Source organism: Durio zibethinus, chromosome 10, assembly GCF_047325235.1.
Source record: "Durio zibethinus cultivar Kanyao isolate XHJ-2024 chromosome 10, ASM4732523v1, whole genome shotgun sequence".
NCBI lineage: Eukaryota > Viridiplantae > Streptophyta > Magnoliopsida > Malvales > Malvaceae > Durio > Durio zibethinus.
The window spans coordinates 1,834,186-1,857,812 of NC_143171.1; the positions used below are offsets into that span (position 1 = coordinate 1,834,186).

General features: G+C 34.6%; 5 protein-coding genes across 13 annotated transcripts; 2 read left to right on the forward strand and 3 right to left on the reverse strand.

Moving 5' to 3' along the window:
* Positions 1 to 39: 39 nt before the first annotated feature.
* Positions 40 to 740, reverse strand: LOC111293053 (uncharacterized). Its single transcript, XM_022885763.2, has 2 exons — positions 607 to 740; positions 40 to 505 (listed from the first exon to the last, which is right to left on the reverse strand). The coding sequence occupies exons 1-2, from the start codon at positions 680 to 682 to the stop codon at positions 348 to 350; spliced, it is 234 nt and encodes a 77-aa protein (XP_022741498.1). The 5' UTR covers positions 683 to 740; the 3' UTR covers positions 40 to 347.
* Positions 741 to 4,959: 4,219 nt separating this feature from the next.
* On the forward strand, positions 4,960 to 13,539 carry EME1B (essential meiotic endonuclease 1B). Of its 8 annotated transcripts, none has more exons than XM_089766353.1 (13): positions 4,960 to 5,423; positions 5,673 to 5,828; positions 5,982 to 6,070; positions 6,456 to 6,638; positions 6,727 to 6,880; positions 6,988 to 7,097; positions 7,818 to 7,993; positions 8,685 to 8,748; positions 8,866 to 8,984; positions 10,297 to 10,386; positions 10,782 to 10,896; positions 11,842 to 12,017; positions 13,004 to 13,539. In XM_089766353.1, the coding sequence occupies exons 1-12, from the start codon at positions 5,138 to 5,140 to the stop codon at positions 12,010 to 12,012; spliced, it is 1,713 nt and encodes a 570-aa protein (XP_089622479.1). In that variant the 5' UTR covers positions 4,960 to 5,137; the 3' UTR covers positions 12,013 to 12,017; positions 13,004 to 13,539. The 8 variants fall into 8 exon arrangements, 7 of the variants coding, with proteins under 7 accessions (XP_089622479.1, XP_089622478.1, XP_089622484.1 ...); XM_089766352.1 differs by having other exon boundaries at positions 12,964 to 13,102; XR_016345514.1 differs by lacking the exons at positions 11,842 to 12,017; positions 13,004 to 13,539 and adding an exon at positions 9,851 to 9,961 and having other exon boundaries at positions 5,052 to 5,423; positions 10,782 to 10,819.
* Positions 13,540 to 13,781: 242 nt separating this feature from the next.
* On the reverse strand, positions 13,782 to 14,485 carry LOC111291726 (uncharacterized). The gene has a single exon (XM_022883657.2). It carries the CDS (start codon positions 14,266 to 14,268, stop codon positions 13,927 to 13,929), a length of 342 nt encoding a protein of 113 aa, XP_022739392.1. The 5' UTR covers positions 14,269 to 14,485; the 3' UTR covers positions 13,782 to 13,926.
* A 528-nt stretch (positions 14,486 to 15,013) lies between these two features.
* LOC111292516 (putative serine/threonine-protein kinase At1g54610) lies at positions 15,014 to 18,905 on the reverse strand. Its single transcript, XM_089767259.1, has 5 exons — positions 18,230 to 18,905; positions 17,816 to 18,100; positions 17,180 to 17,497; positions 16,466 to 16,687; positions 15,014 to 15,366 (listed from the first exon to the last, which is right to left on the reverse strand). Exons 1-5 carry the CDS (start codon positions 18,626 to 18,628, stop codon positions 15,256 to 15,258), a joined length of 1,335 nt encoding a protein of 444 aa, XP_089623385.1. The 5' UTR covers positions 18,629 to 18,905; the 3' UTR covers positions 15,014 to 15,255.
* A 1,051-nt stretch (positions 18,906 to 19,956) lies between these two features.
* On the forward strand, positions 19,957 to 23,310 carry LOC111291724 (TSL-kinase interacting protein 1-like). 2 transcript variants are annotated; one of them, XM_022883654.2, is made up of 8 exons: positions 19,957 to 20,093; positions 20,724 to 20,868; positions 21,004 to 21,212; positions 21,302 to 21,534; positions 21,648 to 21,894; positions 22,281 to 22,694; positions 22,846 to 22,956; positions 23,096 to 23,310. In XM_022883654.2, the coding sequence occupies exons 2-8, from the start codon at positions 20,739 to 20,741 to the stop codon at positions 23,189 to 23,191; spliced, it is 1,440 nt and encodes a 479-aa protein (XP_022739389.2). In that variant the 5' UTR covers positions 19,957 to 20,093; positions 20,724 to 20,738; the 3' UTR covers positions 23,192 to 23,310. The 2 variants fall into 2 exon arrangements, with proteins under 2 accessions (XP_022739389.2, XP_089622485.1); XM_089766359.1 differs by having other exon boundaries at positions 19,985 to 20,093; positions 20,729 to 20,868.
* The last annotated feature ends 317 nt before the right edge of the window (positions 23,311 to 23,627 follow it).

Consider the following 23,627-nt stretch of genomic DNA (forward strand, 5'->3'; position numbering starts at 1 on the left):
AATATATTTCAGGTGGGGAAGCATAGCCTGGTAGATTGATTTTCAGTTTAATGATTGAAACAGGTAGGTTTTTATGTCTCCATTACTAAAAGATCCTGATACAATCCAAGGCATCTCTATAGCTACTATATATTGAAAACTTGCATGACTTATTTACAAAAAAAAAAAAAATTGCATAAACCCTAGAGGTATGTGAATGTCTACGATTCTGGTCATATTTGTAAATAATTTTTTTCATCGTTTTATCCTTCTTACTATGCATAAATGTGTACACTCAAATTTATAAAGTTAAGAAAAAGGAAACAAGAACTAAACTAGCTAGAACTTGTTTTACAAAATTTTGCTAATTAGTTATGGATTGGAGGCTTCCTGGTTGCTGGAGTGTAGTCCATAGATACTAACTCATCAACATTAATATTAGGCGCTCCATGATCTTCTGTTGCTGTTATATGCACCCGATCATCATGGACTTTCTGAGTTTCCTTAGCCACTGGCATATTTCTTGCTGAAAAACAAAAACAAAAAGTTAAGACAATGACTCCTGCATATGAAATTAATACTGAACTTATTAAAGATATACAATTCAAATGGGAATTCAAAATTTACCTCTAGCCGTTGTGGAGATGAAGAAAAAGAGGAAAATAGCAACAACAAGAAGACGCTTGCAAAGAACCCTAGCCATCTTAGTATTTTTTCTTTCCTTTTTTTTTTCTTATGGTTTATTTCAATCTCTTTGCTGTGAGCAACATGTTCAAGTTTGCCTTCACTTATATAGAAGCAAATTAGTACTGGCTATCTCATACATGGATCGACAAGTGGTGTATTAATCGAAAATGACATCAAATTTTGTAGAAACTCTACTTGAGTAATGTGGTCTTTCAGAGTCAACATCAATGTTTCCTGCTGTCTTTGGCATGAACATATTGCCATGAGGCTCAGAAAAGAAAGCTCCAGTTAACCATTAGAAGTACTACTGAAGGTGTCTTTTGGACTGTTATGGTTAAGTTGGTAAATGTATCCTCATAGTCGAAAGCCCAGGGGAGAAGTAATAATAAAATGGTCTAATACCCAAATAAGCCCTTAAACTTTATTTTAAAATGCAAACAAACCCTTAATCTTTTATTGCATTAAATTAAAGTTATAAACTTTTATTTTATTGTAATTAGAACCTTGATGATATAAACTACTCAAATTTTTTGTTTGATTTTTTAAATGGATCATTTAAGTTGTAAAAAATGTAAAAAATGCTTACTTAGATTCATTTAGATGAGTTAAATAACAAATATTTAAGAGAATGCTATTTTAAAATTTCTATAAATTGGATGTTATTTATCTAATTTTAAGATTTAATGAGTATAATTATAATAAAATAAAAGTCTATAATCTTAATTTCATGCAATAAAAAGTCAAAACTAGTTTGCATCTTAAAGTGAGTTTAAGGGATAATTTGGGTATTAAGCCTAATAAAATTCCAAGGGGCCTTGCAATAATTATCATTTTAGATTATTCCAAGAGGGAGGGATCATAAGGAAAATTCCCCTGTTTTACCCTTGTTGGGTTGATAAAAAACCATTCTCCAATTAATCTTGAACAAATTAACATTGAAAAGAAAGTGAATTAACAGGTTTATGATGAGATAGAGCTTGACAATTTAAGAACTTCAGATAGAAATAACAACCTCAAATATTCATCTTTCATATAAAATTTTGCTCTATTTTTCTTTGTTTAGTTGGTCTCATCTTCTCTATTTTGCTTACTCAACTTGTATCAAGAAACAGGGAGCGGGGAACAGCTTCTAGCAGGACGGATTTGTGGACCTGATTTTCCTATATACCACAGTGCAACAGTAATGGCCCTGCATTGCCGAAGGGCCAGCAGAATTTGTAACAAGACATAAATATGGCAACTGCCAATGTTCATGAATCATGCACAAATGTAACAAGGTAAGATGACCCTTTGGAGAAAAATATATGCATTGCTGCGGCAAGTGAATGTCCTGTTTTTTAATCACAGTCGAACTGTTTAGTGATTAGATCGTGATTTTTGCTAATTAATCATACGAGAAAACAATTCATTAATTCATGGTGGGAGAAAATCCAACACCAGGTGGGGCTGCAATCATTTTCAGATTGGATGATCGACAATTTCATGTACAAAAAATCACGTGAAGGGAGATCAAAATTATCAGCTGAAGTGGTCCTCCTTGTCCTCAAAATGAACATACATTAAACATGATTTATTCGGCTAATCAAGGCCTTGAGATAGAGACATTTTAAGGCAGAGTAATACAGGCAATTTTCAGGCTTTGTTGTTGCAATGAAACAAAGATTATGTTTGATTCTGTTCATTTTCTTTTGCAACTAAATTTTTGTGCAGATCTTCCTGAGGTTGTGGTTGCATAAATTCTTTTGGATTTTGATGAAGTGGATCCTGATAAGGTATTAGTAGAACCCCTCCAATTTCTTGGAAGCTGCTTGAAAATTCAAAGTTAATGGTTTTTTATTTCAAACATCATTAGTGGAATGATCAATGATTTGCAAAATGGAAGTGATGGCTCTGGTCTGTACTGTTTAAGCCCTATCTTTTTGAGCCCACATGTCTGGTGTCTAACAAGGCCAATTTAGCCAGCTCAGGGTGAACCCAGCCACCATCCTGCAGCACCAAAAACTTTGAAAATATTGCTCTGCAATTTCTCCTACAACTTGGGGGTCCCTTGAATGCTGCAAGAAACCTACCAATTTTAACCATTAAATCCAAATACAGATCTTTGTGGCATGATATTTTTAACTTTTCCTAGTATAACATGTTTCTTAATTTTATTTCCCTGTTGATGACACACTGATCAATAACAGCCAGCAACTCATTGCATTATTAAAAGGAAGTATAAATCATTGAAAATAATGAAAAAAAAAAACTAATTTAATCAGACTTCTATCATTCATACATGGTGAAGGCTGGCTTCACTTACATTTGCATGGCCTAGTAAAAATTTTAAACTCTACAAATAAAATTAAAAAAAAAAACTTAGTTATTATACGATTACAATTATGAGAATCTTTACTCGATAATAATCCAATATCAAAAGATAAAAATGGGTTAGTCAGCTAAGGTCTATGTGCAATGTATGTGATTTGTTATATATTTGATACGAAATGAAAACATTATTAAACTTTCAATCATGTAATAATGAAAAAGTAAGGAATCAGAAGTAGAATTACTATTACAAAATAATGATAAGATCTTAGATAGCTTTCCCCCATGGTTGACTTGAAAGGAAAAAAACAACACAAATTTTGTATTTCTTGGTGCACCCAAGTGATCAAAAACAGTGGCGATTTAAAAGCTCTACGGATAATGGTCCAGGCAGTGATTAAACAAGCAATGCTTCAAATCAAAAGGGTTGGTATGTCAAGGGAGACAATATAAATGTGATTGGGGCTACCTTGTGCCCAAAACCATGACAACCTCGAGATGTAAGTGGATGGGAGGATTGTGACCATGTCTTAATCCTTAACCAAATTCATTCTCGATCCCGACCCTAGCTAGGGCCACCGTCACCTCTATTTCTCAACTCATGACGCGTATGGAATCGAAACTCGTCATGTCCAGCCATGAGGGGCTGGCATGCCATGGCAGGCATGAATAGACAGAAAAATCACATAAAATGACTTGAAAGGATCCTTTAGAACAGGTGATTGTTCCATTTATGTTGTGGTCTGGCATGAGCCGAAGCTGTAGGAACGCATGGTCCATCACGTGCACCAACCCGGCGTCCCTCACGCTTTCATTGTCAATGCAAAGGGTTCTTCTTTTTTTTTTAAAATGATTTTTAGATCAAAATTTTGTTGCCCAAACTTAATCATAATGATCATAATTATGTGATGGATTACGTATTTATTAATTAGATGCAAAAAATATTTAATATTGGATTTTTTTAATAATTTGTATTACATTGGACTTTCATTGGATTAATAGTAAGAAATTTTAGGCATAATAAACTAGTTAATCCTTCCTTATGAAAGGTGTAATAATATTGAAGACAAAGAAAAAATATAAGGGCACAACTCACGTGAATGTGTTGGATATACATAGGGTTGGGCGGTGGACAAAGGCAAGTACCGAGTACCATGCAGCAAAGAAGCAACCAAAGGCAGGAAATGGGTTCTCGCTTTCCCTTTCTTTCACGTGACATTTGACACTCCATCCAACAACTCGTTCATCAATTTCTTCAATTGAAAATTATTCAATTAATTAATATTTCTTGAGAATTTTATATTGCAAAATATTAATTTATTAAACTAATTTACTCAACTTTTTTTATTACTAATAAATAAAATTTTCTGTTTCAGAGAATTTTTTTAATTTTAACGTTTACGATACATTATTTTAGCTTTTTACACGTTCATTATTAATTTTTTTTTAATAGGCAACGAACTAAAAGCTTGTGATAAACTTTTCATTAAAAATATTCAAATTAAATTAAAATTGCAACTGATTTTGTATCCAAAAATTAATTAAAAATGATTCAAAATGGAAATTGTGGATTTTACAACCTCAATAACTTGATAATTTCATTTGGCTGTTTGTTATTATTATTTTTACCTATTTTTATTATTTAGATTTTACTATCTCAAAAAATTACTATATAAGTAAATATATCCCCAAAGGACATTTTGCAATTAGAACTTAAAGATTCTGTATTGAAATTATGAGTTAAATTTTAAGATGAAGGAAATAAAATTATTTATTTTTATATATTATAAATTTTTTACATAAAAAATAAAATTATTATATTTTCTTATTCAAGTAGCTTAGATTTTAAAATTTTAAAGATTTCAATATGCTAATGTTTTTTTATACAATCAAAACTTTTTTCTTTCACTCTATTTTTTTTTTTTTAAATGCCTTTTATCCAAACAAAAATTTTGGCCCAAAATCCAGGACGGATAGATTACTACTAAAATTTGGGCTCTGAGCCTTTTGTGGAAGCCCTAAGTTCTATCTAAACCAGCCCAGAAATAACTTAATTCCCATTACCAAACACAACTTTCCCTTCAAGGATCCCGCGCTTATTCGAAGCCAAGCAAACTACAAAACTTCCCCAAATCAGTCCAATTAGCAGCGTACAGTAGCTTCAATGTCGGATCCAATCATCCTATCCGATGAAGAAGACCCAAATACCCCACTGCCATCCATCTCAAAGAAGCTTAGAATGGAACCGGACCGTCTTTTCCCTCCAGTTCTGGTCCTCGACGATGACCCTACCCCTGAAAAAACCTCGTTGGGCCCCGCCTTCACCTCCTGTTCCACTCCTTCTATCGTGGCCGAGACTCCGATGTCCGAGCCTTCGGTCGTCAGGGTCTCCAATGCTGGCCCTTCCGTTAGGGTTTTGGATCCTCAACTTGAAGATCGCAAGCTCTCTGGTCTGTTCCTTTCCCCTTTACTTCCATTTGTTTTTCGTTGAAGTTCGGTTTAATGTTAGGGCTGTAGTTTGGGTTTTATTATTCATTTTAATTTTAATTTGAAATGAAAATTATATAATTTTGGTAATTTTGGCTTGTTTTGAGTGATAATCTGATTTTCTATTTGATTTTGTTCAGTCCTTTGTTGTTTAAAAATAAACGCTAATGGGTCTCCACCGCTTGCCTTTTTGCTTATCATTTTCCTAACAGGAATAAACAGATTGATATGTTTGGAATCTGATAATGAGTCTGAAAGCGGTTCTAGAGGGGACGATGAACAGGAGAAGGGATTGAAGGGTTCTGACATTGATGAGTCCCAGGAGTTAGAATGGCCTTCTAGATTTGTTGATTATGAATCTCATCTAGGTTTGTTGATATTTTTTTTCATATATATTTTATGTGATCGTCTGATTCTTGAAACCTTGCTGTGATTTTGAAAATGCAAAAGGAAGCATATACTGTAGTTTGGAATCTATTTTCTTTTATGTTAATGGAAGTTACAGGAAGTTTGTTTTTCAGGGAGCCCTAATCTAATCCAAATGTGCAAGGAAAGTTCTACTCAGCCAATTTATAGGCCAGATGATGTTGATCTGCTACTTCCTCTTGAGGTATGATTATAAAATGGTGCATCATTCAGCTTCTGAAATAGCCAAAAGTGTTGCGATCTTGCTATTTCTAAATTGTCAAACCATAGCAAAATGGAATACAGAAATTGATATATGTTTTATGCACTTAATAAAGTTGAACCTATATCTTACTTTATTTTAAAAAAATCACATCAGAACTACGCTTTGAAAAGAGATTATGAACAACCCTCTCTCTCTCTCTCTCTCTTGTGCACACATGCTCACACACAGACCTAACTTGAAGACACTTGCTCATCTATTTAAATTTTATAAGTTCAACAAGATTTTGCAGGACTTTAGGGAGATTTAGGGTTTTAGGAATTGACAACTGCTGTACTAAACAGATACTTTGATGATGTTGGATCAGGTAAATGATAATCTAGACAAAGAAAATTGTAGCATGGAGCAGATGGATAATGCACAAAATCAGAAAAGAAAAACGAAAGCCAATTCTGATAAGAAAAGTAATACTCATGGAGCAGCTGTAAAAAAGAAGATGACAAAGGAGGAGCGAATTCATATGTTGGAAGAAAAGAAGCTAAAGAAAGAGGTTAGTACTTTTTTAATGTTCTAAAAAAGGGTTTTAGCTTCTTTTTGGTTTTGTGTTCATAAGTAACTGATTAAAACCTATCATGCAGCAAGAGAAGTTGCAAAAAGCAGCTCTGAAAGCTGAAGCTGCAGAATTAAAAAAATTGCAGAAAGAAAGGCAGAAATGGGAAAAAGGAAAGTTTGCACTAAAATCTATTGTAGCTGAAATTGACACTAAGGTGGTTGAACTGGGATCAATAGGTGGTAAGGGCATAGTTGATGTTTTGGATTTTTCATGCTAGTATTTGACTTATGCCTTTACTTTTCTGATCTGGTTATATGCTGAGAAGTTCTCTAGCTTCGTTATGTAGGACATTTAATTTCAAGGTTTGCTGATAAAGGCCTTACGTATCGCATAACATCAAATCCAATTGAAAAATCAATTGTATGGACCATGACAGTTCCCGAACACATTTCACAGGTAATAGGTTGGATGAAGTTTTGCAAATTCTGATATCCTAAACAGTCTTTCTCGTTGTAGTTTACTCTCATATGTATGCCTTTAATATCCTTCATCCAAATCTCTGGCCATTATGCAAATTTGAAATTTTATGCCAGTGGCTCAGATTAAGTGAACTCATAATTCTATATGGTCAGATTTTGATTCATCTTCACCCTTGTGGGTTAGAGTTGATTTCTTATCTTATGCGGAACATATCATATTGCATTAACCATCCATGGCCTAAGTCACATTGTGCTTTTAAATTAGTTCTGCTTCTTTTCTTTTCCCCATTTATTTACTTCAAAGTTTTTGTTAATAGTTTGATATGGTGGTGCTAACTGTTTAGTAGCATGAGGTTTTAGTTTTTGTGTAGTCTTTATCACCTAGCCATCCTGTCTAGGCTTACCTTTTATAACTTTAGACACATTAAGCTCACCTAGACCTTTCATGGCTGAACCTGGACTGTAAAATGTGACTCAATAGTAGGTTAGTACTGCTAAGGTGCAAAAATATATTGCTATTTCTGTGACTGATAATTTCAGGCAAAAATAGTTCCTCTACAACCGACTCTCTAAATAGACTGAATTTCCAAGTTGGAAGTTTTACTTTTTCTACCTTTCAGTTGGACATTGTTCAATTCTTGGCACATAACCTTGCTAACTGTATCTTGACATAGATCATCTGTGTTTCCTTTTGCAGCTTTCTCCCGAAGGACTAGAGGTTCAATATGTATTAGTTGTATATGAGGCTGCAGAGTTTTGTGATCTAGTAACTAATGACACACTCCTCGATCACGTTTCTAGGGTCCGAAGTAAATACCCATCTTATACAGTCTGCTATCTGACAAATAAACTAATGGCATACATTAATAAAAGGTGAGAGTTGCTGAACTTGACCTTCATATAGATGTTCAACCCTTTATGTTTTAGAAGGTTCTGTACTTCCTCTCTCTTGTATGTTTGATGATTTCTTTGTGCCTTTTAGCTGTGGTTCTCATGCTACAAGGCTATTGTATTGTTTTATGGTTCTTGTTGTTAGCCATTTCCCATTTGTATTTTATCTTCCCTTTTTCCCTTCCCCTATTTTGATAATATTACTTGCAAAGTTGTACCATTTCTTTGAAGGAAGGCAGTATTTTCTTTTGCCTTAAAGATGAGGTTGTGAATAATTGCATGATATCATTTATGCTCTCCTGATAAATATTTTTGTTGCTAGAGAAAATGCCTTAAAATTCTAGATTGGATGAAACCATATAGACCTAGGAAATGTTCATAAACTTTATCGAAAATTTCAAATTTAAATACTCCTGTAACTTTTCTTTTATCAATGCATATGTGATTATCCTTTTGAACTTTCTTTTCATTATTTATATCATATAAAAAAATAGTTTTCCCAGTTTATACCAACAATCATAGGGAAGTGGTACTTCCATACATGTTTCAGCATCTTTGTGTTATCTTTTGCTCCTTATATTCGATAATGAAGTGATTCACTGGTTTTGTTGGCTATTTACTTCATGATGGTGCAACCTTGTGATAAAATCAAATAATCTTGGCAATGTTTTAGGGAAAATGAACAATACAAGAACCCTGCAAATGATAGTGGTTGGAGACGTCCACCGGTTGAAGAGGTCAAACTTCTAATTGCATATGCATTGAATCACAACTAATAATCTTGTTGTTTGAGCTTCTCTATTTTTTTAACATCATATTGTATCTCATTTTGTGTCTGAAAATTTATCTTATAGGTGCTAGCAAAACTGACCACTTATTATACTAGGATACACTCTAGGCAATGTGCAGATGAAGCTGAAGTGGCTGAACACATTGTTGGTTTCACGTGCAGTCTGGCCTCTTGTCAATTTAGGTACCACTCGAGATTTTAAAATGAATTTCAATGTAAATCATTCAAGTTCACTTATAGCATAGAGAAAAGTAATAGTATTGTGGTCACCTAATGGGGGTTTCGGCCTCATTGAGCAGGGGACTTAAAAAACTTTGGATGATCCATTACATGATTTTTTTTTGCCTTACCATGCTCTTGTTATAGGTTGTGAATAAATAGTGATTGTCTTTCTCTTTGTAAAGTAATTCCTGAAATCCATAATATGTACTGGTTGTCCGGTAATTGACATGTGCCATGCCTGGTGATTACCTTAAATTGTATTAATCAAGCAGTTGTACTAGTTTCTATCACTTTCAGTAGGGTAACTCACAACTATCATTCACTAAAAATCTAAAATTTTGGTTGTGTGGAATCTACTATTGGCCATCCAATCCTCTAAGTCTAATGCTGTATTTATATGGGCATACTTATCAATGTTGTAATGTAATGGCCTACATCATTTTCAAAAGAAAATCTTATACCATCTCAATATTCATATCATTCTATCTTGAAGCAGGTCAGATGTATTGGTCTGTCTGAGTCATATTGGCCATATGATTAGCTTACAGCTTTTGTGCCGAAAATGCTTACAATTATTATTTTAATAGTGGAATATTTAAACCAACATCCAATACCTAGCCAGCATTTTTATATCCATGATATGAGTTCCTAATTTGTACCCCTCTATATACAGGAGAATACATCATTTGGTGATAAAATTGCATCAATGAGACAACTATCTTGTTAGAAGGAAGGATAATTGTAGTTTTATTTGTATTAGTGCAGAATAAGAACTTAATTGGTATGGCAAGTCAAGGTTAATCTCATTTATAACTTTTCAATTGCAGCAAAACTTTAATTATGTCATCACTTTTGGTTGCTGTTTACCATATCCAATTATTAACATGTCACACGCTTCGAATCACGAGGATGTTTGGACACATACTGGTTACTTAAGGGTATATTTTCTTGCAAGCAACTCATGTGGCCAGTGTTTTTTTGTAAATTTGAGTTCATTTTGGAAACTGAAGGAAGAATTTCTCACCATTCTTAGGTGGTTGGAACTAGTTCTAAAATTATTTTACGAGAGTTTAGTAATTAATAATTACATTTCTCATACCCTCTAACTTTTCAGAATTATATCTACATTCTTTGCTTGCTTTGCAAGAAGTTCAGTGGCCTCTTTTCTATAATTGGCAAGCTCTATATATATGTTCGTGTCCTAGTCTGTTCAAATATTTTCAATACCTTCACTGAGCAATAATCTGAATATACTTTATTTATTTACTTGCAGAAAGAAGTTAACAAGACTCTCTGTAAGTGCTAATGGAGCCCTTATTTCTAAGGACTTTTTTGACAAGAATTTAATAAAAGGGAACCTGTGGTGAGTAAAATCTCAAGCGCTTGTGTGCTTGATTTGTTTCTATTTACGTCCTTAACTGTCCATCCTGGAGAAAAGAAAATTTGGTTTTAGAGAGTAATATAACTTTATACATTTTTAATGGAGGTGACAAAGGTTTTGTACTAATTTGATTTTTATCTTGTTTACATTTTGGTGATGTGATGCCTTAATTGTTCAGAATCAAAATATGACTCCGGCTTATTATTTAGTTGAGAAAACATCAGATGCTACAAATTGTTTAAAGTAGTTAATGTTTTTCTTCATAGTTCACTGTATTTTTCTTCAATTATAATCTTCTTTAAACCTTCATTGACTGCAATTACTTCTTTCTCTTTGGGCATTGCATTTTTTTTGCTGATTTTACTTTTCACATCCAGGTTAAAAGCTTTGCTAGCTATCCCAAAGGTCCAGCCACGATTTGCTCTTGCCATATTGAGAAAGTACCCTACCATGAAATCTCTTTTGCGTGTTTACATGGACCCTACTAAATCAGTAAGTCCAAGCAAAATAGCCACCTTTGTATTTGCAATTTGCGCCGGTATATAAAGCTTTTCCCTTTGATGTTACATTATGATTGGACAACATCTCATTCAATTTTGAGTAGCTTTTGTTCTTGGAAGCTAATCTGCTTACTGTTCTTTAAGATGGTGCAACTGACCGTAGCATGGAAGATTTTGGTGTTAACCTCTCTGAGTTTCATGATAGTTTACTTCTGCACCTTTGGTTGCATATATGGTTTGTGAGGGCCTAAGATTTGCTATATATGGAATATTTTAGAGTGAGCTATATCAAGGGCGTAATTAATCTGATGGGAGAATTAATGCTTTAACTTACTCTCTTTTATGTACCATCAAGAAGTGGAAGGGAAGAGGAGGGTGGAAGGGGAAATTCTAAACAGAAATAAACTTACATTTTTCACTGGTTGAAAGCGTGGATATGTGAGGGATTTGGCCGAATTAGCTTTTCTTTCAAAATCATGCTGTGAAGAATGTATTTATCTTGGGGAAGAATTGTGAGGATTAATGGCATTTCTTCAAGGGTTCAACTCACATCCATTGCTTTCCAATTTGTTCATCTTTACCATTCAAATATGTAGGTTCTAGAACAAATGATTGGGGTCCCACAAATGTGAATGGTAATGATAAGTGAACTAGAAAGCAGAGGATAATGGAGGGGATTTCAACCTTACTTACAAATCCTGGAAAACCCTTGCATGAAATGTCAATGGAATCAGAAATTCATCCTATTTAAGAAAAAGAACATTTACTAATTTCTACTGTTCTATTAAACTTGTTCCCTTCATTCCTGTCCCTCAACCAAATGAAAGGATGGTAGACAAGTTCCATTTCTTTATCTTCAATCCTCTCTCTTTATTTCCTTTCTCCAATTTCAGGACCATTAGTCAAGTCTTGTTTTACTTTTGTATTGTAATGGCAGGTGCATGAAAAGGAATTTCTGCTCAAGGACTTGGTGATAGAAGGATTACTAGGTAATGACAGAAGGTTAGGCGAGGTTTGTTCGAAGAGAGTGTATAGAATACTCATGGCTCAGAGCGGAAGTATCAAAACTGATGATGTTGAGGATGGTGCCGATTTCTTCAGACAGTAATAATAGTAAACTTCTCAGACTCAGTGTATATTTTCTTATAGGCAAAAATAGACAAGCATGCTTGCTTCATTCTTCTTTCTTTCTCTCTTTCTTCCCTTTTGCTTGAGTGGCATTTAGAGGGAGAAAAATGTGTTATGTCACATCTTTGCTAAATACTAATCGCAAAATTGTTGAAATAATGCTAGTTGAGGAATCCTTGCTGGAATACTCTTTAAAAGGGTGGGGGGCAAGTAGCAATTATTTCATGGTATATTAATTTAAATTTGGAGTTTTGGACGTAGTTTGGCCCCGCCGCCCACAAGTGATGGTTATGGTTATGGTGGGAATGTGCCACTTACCAAATCCCACCAATTCTTTGTTGCAAAAAAAAAAAAAAAAAAAATTGTCTAGTTCTTAGTCTCCACTCCCCACCACTCTCCAAGAAGTTAGTGGTGGCCGGGCCTATCTTATCTTTGTTTAACAGTTTTTTCCACTTGATACTCTCTCCATCCTATTACAATAATAAGCATATAGGAAATTTGAAAACAGATTCACAATTTTTTTTTGGGTGCAAATTTCATGTTTAATATTTATCCACAGGATCAATGCTAGAATTACACATGTTCAAATAAAACTTCACTTCATATTAGGGCAGCTACAAAAAAAAAAAAGTACTAATGTATATTTTTTAATTTTATAATTTTAATCTTCCTCATTTTAAGATTTGAAATATCTTCTAAAAACATTTAAATAATCCATGATTTTATAGGTTATATTTTTCCATCCAATCAAATCAACCACCCCGCAAAAGAATCTGGATGATTCTATTGTTTATGCCACACCAATGCCCATGCAGACCGCACTAACGTGCACCTTGGATATTTCTGCTTGATAATACATTACTTATTAGTTGCTATATATATAACTATATAAGATGGAGGAGAAGGCTTGACCTAACTTCCTCATATATAGATATCTGAATTCACCATGGAGAAGAGCAAATCGTTTTCAGGGTACTTGGAGGTTCGGCGGAGCTTGGAGGACCGGACCAAATCATACAGTTTCAATGGTCCTATTTCCGGCAGCAAGGCTGATGTGTTAGACACTTGTGGCAATCCAGAGCTCAAGAGAAGAAAGAGGGTGGCCTCTTATAATATGTATACTACCGAAGGTAAACTCAAATCATCTTTGCGCAATAGCTTCAAGTGGATTAAGACCAAGTTCACTGGCGACTTCTATGACTTCTGAATTTTCACTCTGAAATGGAATTAATGTATATTTTCTTATGTCCGTCTGCATCAGCCTGAGCTAGCTGCACTCCCATTTCTCCTCGTTATGCCATCTTCTTGTTGTAAAATATGAAAAGATGGTTTAGTCGTGTAACTTGTAGCAGCAAGTCAGCCTCACTCCAAACCAATGTAATTAATCTTGGCACTCACTGCCAGTCTGTGCATTTGCATTCTTCCTTTGTTTGATCTGAGTACCTATGTATGTTGAAGCCAACACTCTTCAGTAATTTGTTTTATAAAACTTGTTCTGTTTCAAGTTTGCATACCCTGCAATAGATAATAATCTCAATTCCCTGAATTGAATTTCTTCCGCAAGTTTGCTTTATTCACATCCGCAATTAAAAAAAAAAAAGTTTGTTTGACTCATGGACAGAAAGCCTATTGAGGATTGTCATAAATCGGCAACTAGACAATTCGAATACAATAAACTAACAGCTAATATTTCTTATTGGGTTTAAATGCATTAAATGTTCTAAGTAAATGGTTTGTTGCAATAACTTGTATTATATGACTAAACAATAAGTCAACAGTGTTTATTTATTTATAACACAAATCATAAAGGAAAAATTCAGGCATAAAGCTGAATATATTACTGATTCATATTACATAATACTTTGAGCTCAATAGAGAGATCATACCCCATCACCTACTCTTGATCCACACCGTAAAGTTTTGATATCTTCTCTAGATCAAGGGTTCGCAAATCCAATGTAGAGATAGACCTGCGGTGTTGAGAGTTGCCAAGTTTGTTTTTCATGATATCTGCTATGGAAGCGTGTAAAAGAGCGAAATTCTGAATGTTCTGGGTAGCATTAGGATGAGCCTCAGTTCTTGGAGCTATTTTTGCATTGGAACGTAGAATAGGAGAAAGCGATGCAGATAGGCTCTCTCCATGCCTGATTGTCTTCACACTATAAGAACTGCTGCTTACACTAGTACATGTTTCATGTCCTTTCAGCTTCTCCTGGTAAGATAAAAAGAAAGACATTCATGGATGCAGTAAATGCATGGCAACTATTTTCTCTTTTTATCAAATAGACTACAAACTAAATGACAATCTCAATTGGATCTAGTTTGCTCAGTTGAAGAAAAAGCAAAACAAAAGGGTAAATTTAGTTTAATTCGTGGTGTCAATCAATTCTTCCTCGTATCTATTTGTCTAGAGAAGCACCAGAAAGGAATTTCAGAAGCTTCTCTTGAAGGATGAAACTAAAATTTTGTGACTTCTACAAGACAGGAGCAAATCAATTATAGTAGTAGATTATACTTTTCACAAGCAGGCAGTTTTTCTTACTTAAGTTGCCTCCAGTAACATTGCTCATAGTTTCTTAGCTGTATTTTGCTTTAGTAGGTAATTCAGTGAGGGTAAATCTAACCTCAAATAAGTTGTTCCTTCAGCCTGAATTTCATTTAAGTTTTGCCAAAACTCGACAGGTTAGTTTGTATGATGACTCAATACCATGTTGATAGAATCTTTGATGGAAACAGTAAGTGGCAGCTAGAATGAAAACATAACCACGTATGCAATGCATTTTGATAGAAACAGTTGGATGTTTTGTATATTAATTCAACCTTGGGAAAACTTTTCATTGGCAAATGAAATAGAATTGAATCGTTGTTGCATTCAATTCCAATTGAAATGCGATTTTAAGGAGTGAACAGAAATTAAAGAGCAACTTTTTACCCCCCTGGAAGTATCAGTGTCATCTTTCTTTTGTTCTGTCATATGGTCCTTTGCCTCATGAACTTCATGGTTCTTTCTATAAGATTGCTTTGTTTTTGAAGTTCTGTGCCTTCAATATGAAAACGCACAATCAGTAAAATATGCCTGCTTAGTGTGTTAGAATTCCAAGGAATTCAGTACAATGAAATGTTTGTCTGAATTGAAAAGCTTTCCTCTCCATTAAAGTATAAGCAGCAAATCAATATCACAATATAAAACTTGTCAATATGTTTTGAAATCAAATTCTCATATTTAAAAACTGACATACTTCTTCCGATCTTTGGTTTTAGATGGTTCATCCTCCCCTTTATACATTACTGGTAGACCTGACAGGTCACATGCCAATGGACTTGAAGAAAAGAACTGCAAACAAAGAGGATAATATGACGCAGCAGGTCAGGATATTCAGCAACACAATTTTGCAATTTTTTTCTGGTTTTTATGTATGTCCCAGTACAATGCACAAATTCCCTTTTTGAGTCTTCATTCAATTAGATTCCTGATCATTGAAAGTTAAAAAGCTCACAAAAATGAGAAGGAGATGAATCTATTTACTTCTTTAGGCACTAAATGGACAAATCTCAAGAAGTTAAGACTCCAGGTGCACCAATTCCAGGGAAAATACAAGCCTTAATAAACACAATTAATACATGTTATCGGATTAACTGATGAAGAGATGAAACTAACAACTACCATAGGAGCGCAAGGCTGAAAGGTTGAATTAAACAATTAAATGAAGAGGAAGAAAGATGAAGAATATAGCTGCTAAAGGAAGAGAAAGGGAAGTGCTGACAAAGAAGAAGATAGCCAATAAGGAAAGGAATGAAGTGAAAATATGGAAACTAAGCAGCTAGTAGAGAGCGATTTTCAACAATCGATTTTAAAACTTCATAACTATTCTAGGATACAATCTTTCATAATTAATTCAGTTAAGGCTGTTTGCAAGAATGAACGATAATGAATTCATTAAGCAATAACGTTTCTTGGACAAACATGCTGATTAATCAGTTCAGGAAATGATTTGCCATGCCAAATTAAGTAATTGAGCTAGAACTCAGGGTGAAGAATTTGCCATACCTTCAACTTTCACAAAATAAGTTAATATTTGAGGATAGCATGGGGCAAGAATTTTGTCATACATCCAATGTATCCATGCTAAACAATTTTTTAAATTTAGCTGAGTTAGCAAGAATCAAGCTGTCCATTTAGAAATAATTTTTATTCTTAGCTGCAGCATGCAAAATTTGTACAAATTGTTTCAGCTCATAACCCTCCTAAGTCCTAAGCTTCCTTGGTTTCTGAGAGTTTTTGAGCTCAGCAGCAAAAACATTTAAATGTGTAAACTCTTAAAGCCCTTTTTCAGTAATCAGTATACCAGAGAATTGTTCAGACAAAAAGATTAAGAGGCATCATACCAGATTAAGAAATAATTATGTAGAAAGTGTTTTTTTTTTAAACTTACTTCACTCTGAAGCGCAGAAGCTGCAGTGCCACGATATGATGGGTCCAGAGCTAGAAGCATTGTCAGGAGACCAAATGATGAATATGTGAAGTCTCCAAATGCATCTAGATATCCAGGCTTGTACTGCTGTGGAGGCCGAAAGCTTGCTGGTAGCTTCATCTTTTTCCAGTAGTCCTCTGAGGGCGAACCACAAAGCTTAAAAATTCGATGAAGCTGCTCTACCTGAATGCACAAGAAGCTTAATAGACTGAATAACATGTCGACCATAAGATCATCACATTTTTACCCTAACCCAAAAAACATGAGTGAGGATTAAATGCATGACAGTTAATTTATACATTCAGCTGTTGTTGCACCCTCTGGCCCTCTCTTACGGCCATCTTTTTTCATTTTCTATCTTTTATTTCACTTTATAAATTATAAGATAGTAAGTGCATAAGTGTTAAGAAGACATTAGATGTTGCAACTATGATATACTATGACCAGAGGTCTAGTGATCAATCATTGTTATTACTAAGCACTTTTTGATTTCCATTTGAGATAATGCATTGCTGCAAAGTACTAATATAAATATATAGGAATGAAAAGTGCTTTTTTTTTTTTTTTTCTCTAGGTTGCTCACATTCATTCATAACAATAATATTATATTCCTTCATTGGTGTTTAAACCATTCCCTTAATCTAAGTACAAATAGTGATGTGAATGAAGGTTTACCTCTGTCCTACCAGGCATAATTGGTCTTCCAACAAACATCTCAGCTAACAGGCATCCTGCACTCCAGAGATCAATCCCAACACCATAATCTGTAGAACCTAATAGTAGCTCTGGAGCTCTGTACCAAAGTGTTACAACCCGGCTCGTAAGTGGGCGATTTGATTTGGGATTGAATGTATTGGCAAGACCAAAATCTGCAATTTTCAACACCCCATCCCTGTCTATCAACAGGTTGGAACCTTTAATGTCTCGGTGCAAGATTCCTCTTTCATGACAGTGCTGGAGACCTGATAGCAGCTGTTGCATGTAACACTTGATCTGCATGGAAAACACTAATATTATAGCAACAAATTTCATCCACTCAATCTGAAAAATATATAGACTATCTAAAGATATTACTCATTTCCTAGAACAAAGCTATATAAGCAATAAATAAAATCTAATTGATGTATGCTTATTGATTATTTTTCATATATATTACTCCCCACTTTTTCTTTGATCTTTTCTTGCAATACTTTCTGATCGATACTGTTTCAGACATTCCAAACTTTCATGAAATGAAAATCTTGTCAATTCTGAGTTCATCAGATGAAATTTGGAGCTTCAGAAAGCAGTTAGAGTTAGAGAGATTCCAACCTGGGGTTCAGTGAGCCGCTCGCCTGGACGGGAGATAACTTTGGTTAAGTCTGACTGCATGAGATCGAAAACCAGATAAAGACTGTACTGCATCCTTGAAGTGGCTAGTCCTTCAAGGCTGATAACATTTGGATGGTTTAGCTTTTGAAGTATCATAATCTCTCTTGCCATAAATTTAACACTCTCAGGCTCTGAAGTGTTAAAACGGACCTTCTTCAAAGCAACAATCTTTCCAGTGTCCTTGTCTCGAGCTTTGTACACATTGCTATAAGTTCCTTGCCCCACCTGCAAAAATGATCGAATAGGTGTCCAGTTTCATGAAGTTTGTCTGACCGGGTTGCCAAAGAACCCAACAACAATACGCAATTCTCTAACAATCCAATCATCAATGTCCTGGAAAACATTAATACTTACCTTGGCAAGCTTATCATAGGAATCAGCACTCCTTGGAACCAAACCAGACAAAACCTCACCAGGGATATTATCAACAAGCCATTTAGGCCATCCACTAACAAGCTCGTCACCTCCAATCTTCCTTGGCACATTTATTTTAGAAACATTTCCATTAGCACCATTCTTCATGACTGTCTCCACTTCCCTAGCAACCGCCTTTTCGCCATTTCCATTAGCCCCATTAACCATGCCAACATCTTTATTGTCCCTTTCATATCTAACCAACATTGCATTACTACCCTTCCCTGGCAATTTCTCCACTTCATTCCCTCTCTTAGCATAACGATATTCTTGTTTAAGCTTCTCTAGTCCCCGAGAAGATGAGTAGGTTGAAGTAGACTTGCCCTGAACACATCCCATAACTGCTACAAGGCCTCAGTTGCTCGCCGGGAATCGATGCTCCGGTAACTGCTAGATGGCATTGATGAAAAGATGGAACAATATTGCAATGTGAAAAGAAAGGGAAGTACCTAGCCGACCGACCTTCAGGGTGGCATTTGTTTGGAATTGTGGTAAAAATCGAACAAAAGGATAAGTTCAATTTTGCTGCTCCATTTTCAATGCCTTGACTGTGTTAACAAGGAATTTGATAGTTTTTTTTTCCAAAATTTTGTTATTAAATGAGTAAACTAACATTGGCGGGTTCCAGTTTTTATAAATAAATAAAAAATAAATAAAATGATGAAATTTCCAACCAATGGTCCCCCCAAGTATGATAATCATGAGCATAACCTTCAAGCAAGCAACCAATTTTTTTTTCAGCCATATTGATGCTTGAAGAAATTTGATATTCATTAATATTAAAATTTTAAAAATATTTTTATTGTAAGTTAATTTAATCTTAGGAAACAAAATCTGAAAATCAAGGTAAACAATAATTTTTGTTTATACAAAAAGATTGTAACTTTAGATAAAAAAATAATTTAATTTATCATATATCATATTTAAAAAAACGAGTATCTTAATTAAATTAATCTCAAAATTTTAAATCATAATTATTTAATTCGTATTGTTAAATGTAAAATATGAATAGACCAATTTAGATTGCAGCATTAAAAAATTTGTCGGCTTCACATAATAATATTTAAGTTTTTAATATCAAAGTAATGGATAATTATCTTACAAAAATACAAACAATATTCTTGTATTGAAGTTAACTAAAGCATTTTATTCATAGAATAAAATAAAAAATAAACAAAGCCGGACTTTCTTTTGATAGCAATGGTGGAGTTGGTTCAAAATTTTTTATTATCAAAATTTGATCCAAATCAATCGATCTTATAATCTTAAATTAAAGGTAATTATAATTGATCAAGTCCAATTGACCTTTCAAAATCTTTGCTTGTGACTTAGTTCAATGAATTCAAGAAGCTTAAATTTTTTTTTAAAAATATTTAAAATATTAGAAAAATTAATATTTTGAATGTATTTTAAAATTAAAATTAAATAAAAATAATTTTTTATTAATTAAATTATTGCCCTGGCCAAGCCGGGAAGGGCCTATAAAACTTGGACCTGACTTAAAACATGTTGCTTAGAGCCTGGCAAAGTCTGCTAAAAACTGATTTGGGCCAGGCTATTGACCTTAAATGGACTACCAAATGAGTGGGCGGGCCACCTTTCAGCCGTGGCCATAGCTGAAACGGCCGTGGTCTCCAAGTATAAAATGATTTGGCGGCATTCCGCTTTGAACTCTATTTTCAACTTTTTGCCGAAACAAACACGCCCTTAAAAATTTTCTCGGAGAACTTCAAATTCCCGCCAATTCTTATCACCACTTTCAAATTTCTCTCTCTCTCCCTCTCTCTGCTCTGATTCGATTCAGGTGAGAGTAAAACTCTTGTTTTTGAAATTTATTTTCAAATTGTTCAACTTTAATTACCAAGATTTTCGTTTTGATTTCTATCCTTAAATTTCAACATCTGTTACTAAAGATCAATCCTTATGTAACTTACTCGAAAATTTCAGATGATTTGTAATTTAAATTTAGATGCTTTGATTAGATCCTTATTTATTTGCAGTTAATTGCACAAGTTCGTTATGCTTTAATATCTTCTCTTGTAACCCTAATTTGAGAACTAGTGTTTGACTCTTGGGCAATTTAATTGAATCCGCTTTGGCTTTGCTTTAACTTGCAGTTCAAAGGTTTGGTTTTTTCTTTGCCTCTGTTGTTAGTTCTAAAATGCTAAACTCTAAATGCTCCAATGAAACCGAAACGCTAAAACTAAATAGGTCTTGTTTGAAGTTGGAATTTAGAGGGTTTGTTTTTAATTTTTGTTTTTGGAGATTGAAATGTTATGCACTGATTTTTAATTGAAAGCTAGCGGTGGCAGATCCTCATAGAAATAGGGTTTCAGCTGGTTTTTCGTGTTGATTTTTATCTGCAGTGTCGGTGCATATTTTTGATAAATTACTTTTTCAGTTTTATCTTGTTTACAATCGGTTTGGTTGATAGGAAAGTTTTGGCGACATGGGAACTATCAGAAAGAGAAGGGTAAAGGCCTTGGAATCGTATGCAGAGGTTAATGCGAGCGTAGGTTGTAATGAAGTTGATAAATCTAGAAAGAGAAGTGTTGGGCAGCAGTTTCAGAAAGCAACAGGCAGGACATTGGACCTGTGTTTTTATACTAGTCTTGTGGAAATTTATCTTTTTAAGTATGAATGCTGACCGTGTTTCATAATTTGATGTGCTTGAATTGTGCTTTTAACTATAAGTTTTTTATCTTCTAATTTAGGAAAAATTGAAAAGGATGAGCATTCATCACCTCCTGGCTCAGGTGAAGCACTATCTTTGAGGTTTGCAACTACAACTACAAGTTCTGTGGAAGAAATTACAACGTCACCTGAACTTGACCTTAATACAAAAGAAAGACTTCATCCTTCCGCCAAGCTCAAGTTGCAGCTTTTTCCAATAGATGAAAGCACTCGTCTAGGATTAGAAAAGGTAGAACTTTAAAAATTAAAACATTTTAAACAGTTTAAGAACGTTTTATAAGATATGCATAGGCTGAGGTTAACTATTCTTTCCTCTAGGATGGGTTTCATCCATACTTGGAACTGACTTTAAGTGCTAGAAAGAGGATATCGTCTGTACTTAAGCACCTTGATAGTAAGTGGGGCAGTTCAAGCATTGCTGTTGGGGAGCCCATGCTTTTCCCATATATAGCAGAAAATCTGGCCGGTTACGGATGGACGAGAAATGACATTTGCATCAGTGCCAGGGATGTCTATGCAACAATCGGAAGCCCAGCTGTGTTTCGCTTAAGGTCCAATACTTGATTACCTTTCTTATTCTTTATTTTTGGACTCTCCTTTTATACATTAAGTTTGTTGTCTCCTAGAAGTTTGTTCTTATACCGTGACCAATTGTACTTTGAAGGTATGGGTGGATGTCTGATCTTGAAACAAAAACCTTGGGAAGGGCTTCTGTATCAGCTCCCTTAAAAGCCTCCTCAAAACTTGAAGATGTACAGAAAGGTTGCAATACTCACATGCAGAATACATATGGAAATGGTGAAAAACCTGAGGTAACAAGTGAAGAGTCTGAAAAACCAATCATTATGAGTGGAGAAACAAATGCAATTGTTGCTGAGAAGATGCCATCTAATGGAGGAATTGATTCCATGGTACATTGTCTATGTCCAGTTTTCTGATTATTTGCTCACCTAGAGAATTAGTATTGTAAATGTCTTTTTCTATGTTATTTTTGGCAGCAGTGCATTGTGAGTAACCTGGATCAAACATTTAATAAGGTTACAAGTTACAATAAAGACATGCGCATGGCAATATATTAGATGATCATGTGAATTTTGCCTCTTATATTTACCCCTTTATTCTGATGATAACAATTTTGCAGGCTTATGAGGTAATGCTTTGGGATCACACCATAAGTTATTTGATTATGGTGAACTTAGCGCAAAACTAAAACTTTTATGTCCAAAAGAGTACAAGGTTGCAATAAGTTTAATGTCAAAGAATTTTCCTTTCTGAAAGTGCTTTTTTCATCTGTTAGGAAAATGAAGTGAGAATAGATAATAGGATCGGACAATCATTGGCATTGTGGGCAGACAGTCTAACTAACATTAGCATAGGAGGCCTGCTGTCAGAAGCATCAATGCAAGGCAAGTTTGGTAATTGTGATCCCAAATCAAATGGGGGCATTGCCGGCTTGCAATCATCTCAATTAATCTTTGATTCATTTGATGCTTTCCTTGCTGGTCAAATGAATCCCTCTCAAAATCCAAGGCCGCCACAGCAGGACTCACATTCCTCAATTTTGGATGCTGAAGATACATGCCATGCATTTCCATTTCAAAAGTTTTCTTCTTTAGGCAAAGATGCTGTAGGTTCGGGTGGAAATGCTTATTCTCATGCCGACAGCCAGTACACCAGTTCTAAGTCATTCAAACATCCCAATCCAACAGAGGTTTGCTAAATTTTTATTATAATTGTCACCTTCCATATATTTGAAATTTTTTTCGAAGCACTTATATTTTGTTTATTAGGATTTAGAATTTAAGGTTGGATTATTTTGAGTTATGACATGCATAAGACATTCCAAGAATTCCTTTTCACAGGCCAATATTCAATCACAAGGCCAGGCTTGTCGACAATCAGACACAAACTTGCTACTTTCTTCACGAGTATATAACAATGAAAGCAGCCTGGGGCTCTCAGGCATCAAATGGGTACTTCAATTCATTATCCCTTTTTTTTGTCGCTTTTCTCTTCTAAGACTTTGATTTCCATCGGCAGGTAATGCCGCCATTTTTGCTACATTTTATTTATTTTTGTTTACATTCTTCTTTCAATGGAATGTGAATGCAGACAGACTCCTTAGGACCCTTTGATCTCGGCCTACATTCTTCCCGCAAAAGCACTAGCGGAGACAATACCAGCACTAGTGGCATTCTCAATCAGTAGGTTCCTCTTGCAAATTTGCTGTTGGTTCTGTTCATGAGGTTCAGAAACACCACATTGGGAATGGGAAACAAACAATATTGATTATAAACCTGAAATGAAAGTAAAGCAGTTTTTGTTCATATTGTGTAATTTGTTATTGAGATACCAACAGGGTGATAGATGTTAGGATGTTGTTTCAAGTCAAGGAGCAGAAAACATCAGAAATGGTAACTTCAATCTTCCAGGCTATTTCCATGGCCGGACTGCCTATAACTTTTCTTATCTCAAGGTTAGAAATTGTCTACCTTTCCTTTCTGAAGGAGGCCAAAGAAATACCTCTACTCCACTTGTTGCCAATGAAATGTTGATAGTTGCCTTGCTGCCTCAGCTACCCTGAGAAAACGTCTCAAAATCTCACGGTAGATTATCGATATCATTACTATAATCAATGAGAAAT

Coding starts and splice junctions, on each gene's coding strand:
- LOC111293053 (XM_022885763.2), bottom strand. CDS start 682: ATGGCTAGGGTTCTTTGCAAGCGTCTTCTTGTTGTTGCTATTTTCCTC. Junction 506..606: donor CATCTCCACAACGGCTAGAG/GTAAATTTTGAA, acceptor TTTGTTTTTCAG/CAAGAAATATGCCAGTGGCT.
- EME1B (XM_089766353.1), top strand. CDS start 5,138: ATGTCGGATCCAATCATCCTATCCGATGAAGAAGACCCAAATACCCCA. Junction 8,985..10,296: donor CTGGCCTCTTGTCAATTTAG/GTACCACTCGAG, acceptor ATTTACTTGCAG/AAAGAAGTTAACAAGACTCT. Junction 10,897..11,841: donor ACATGGACCCTACTAAATCA/GTAAGTCCAAGC, acceptor TTGTAATGGCAG/GTGCATGAAAAGGAATTTCT.
- LOC111291726 (XM_022883657.2), bottom strand. CDS start 14,268: ATGTCTTTCTTTTTATCTTACCAGGAGAAGCTGAAAGGACATGAAACA.
- LOC111292516 (XM_089767259.1), bottom strand. CDS start 18,628: ATGGGATGTGTTCAGGGCAAGTCTACTTCAACCTACTCATCTTCTCGG. Junction 18,101..18,229: donor CCTATGATAAGCTTGCCAAG/GTAAGTATTAAT, acceptor TCATTTTTGCAG/GTGGGGCAAGGAACTTATAG. Junction 16,688..17,179: donor TTATGCCTGGTAGGACAGAG/GTAAACCTTCAT, acceptor TTGTGCATTCAG/GTAGAGCAGCTTCATCGAAT.
- LOC111291724 (XM_022883654.2), top strand. CDS start 20,739: ATGGGAACTATCAGAAAGAGAAGGGTAAAGGCCTTGGAATCGTATGCA. Junction 21,895..22,280: donor ATGGAGGAATTGATTCCATG/GTACATTGTCTA, acceptor TTCATCTGTTAG/GAAAATGAAGTGAGAATAGA. Junction 22,957..23,095: donor GGCTCTCAGGCATCAAATGG/GTACTTCAATTC, acceptor ATGTGAATGCAG/ACAGACTCCTTAGGACCCTT.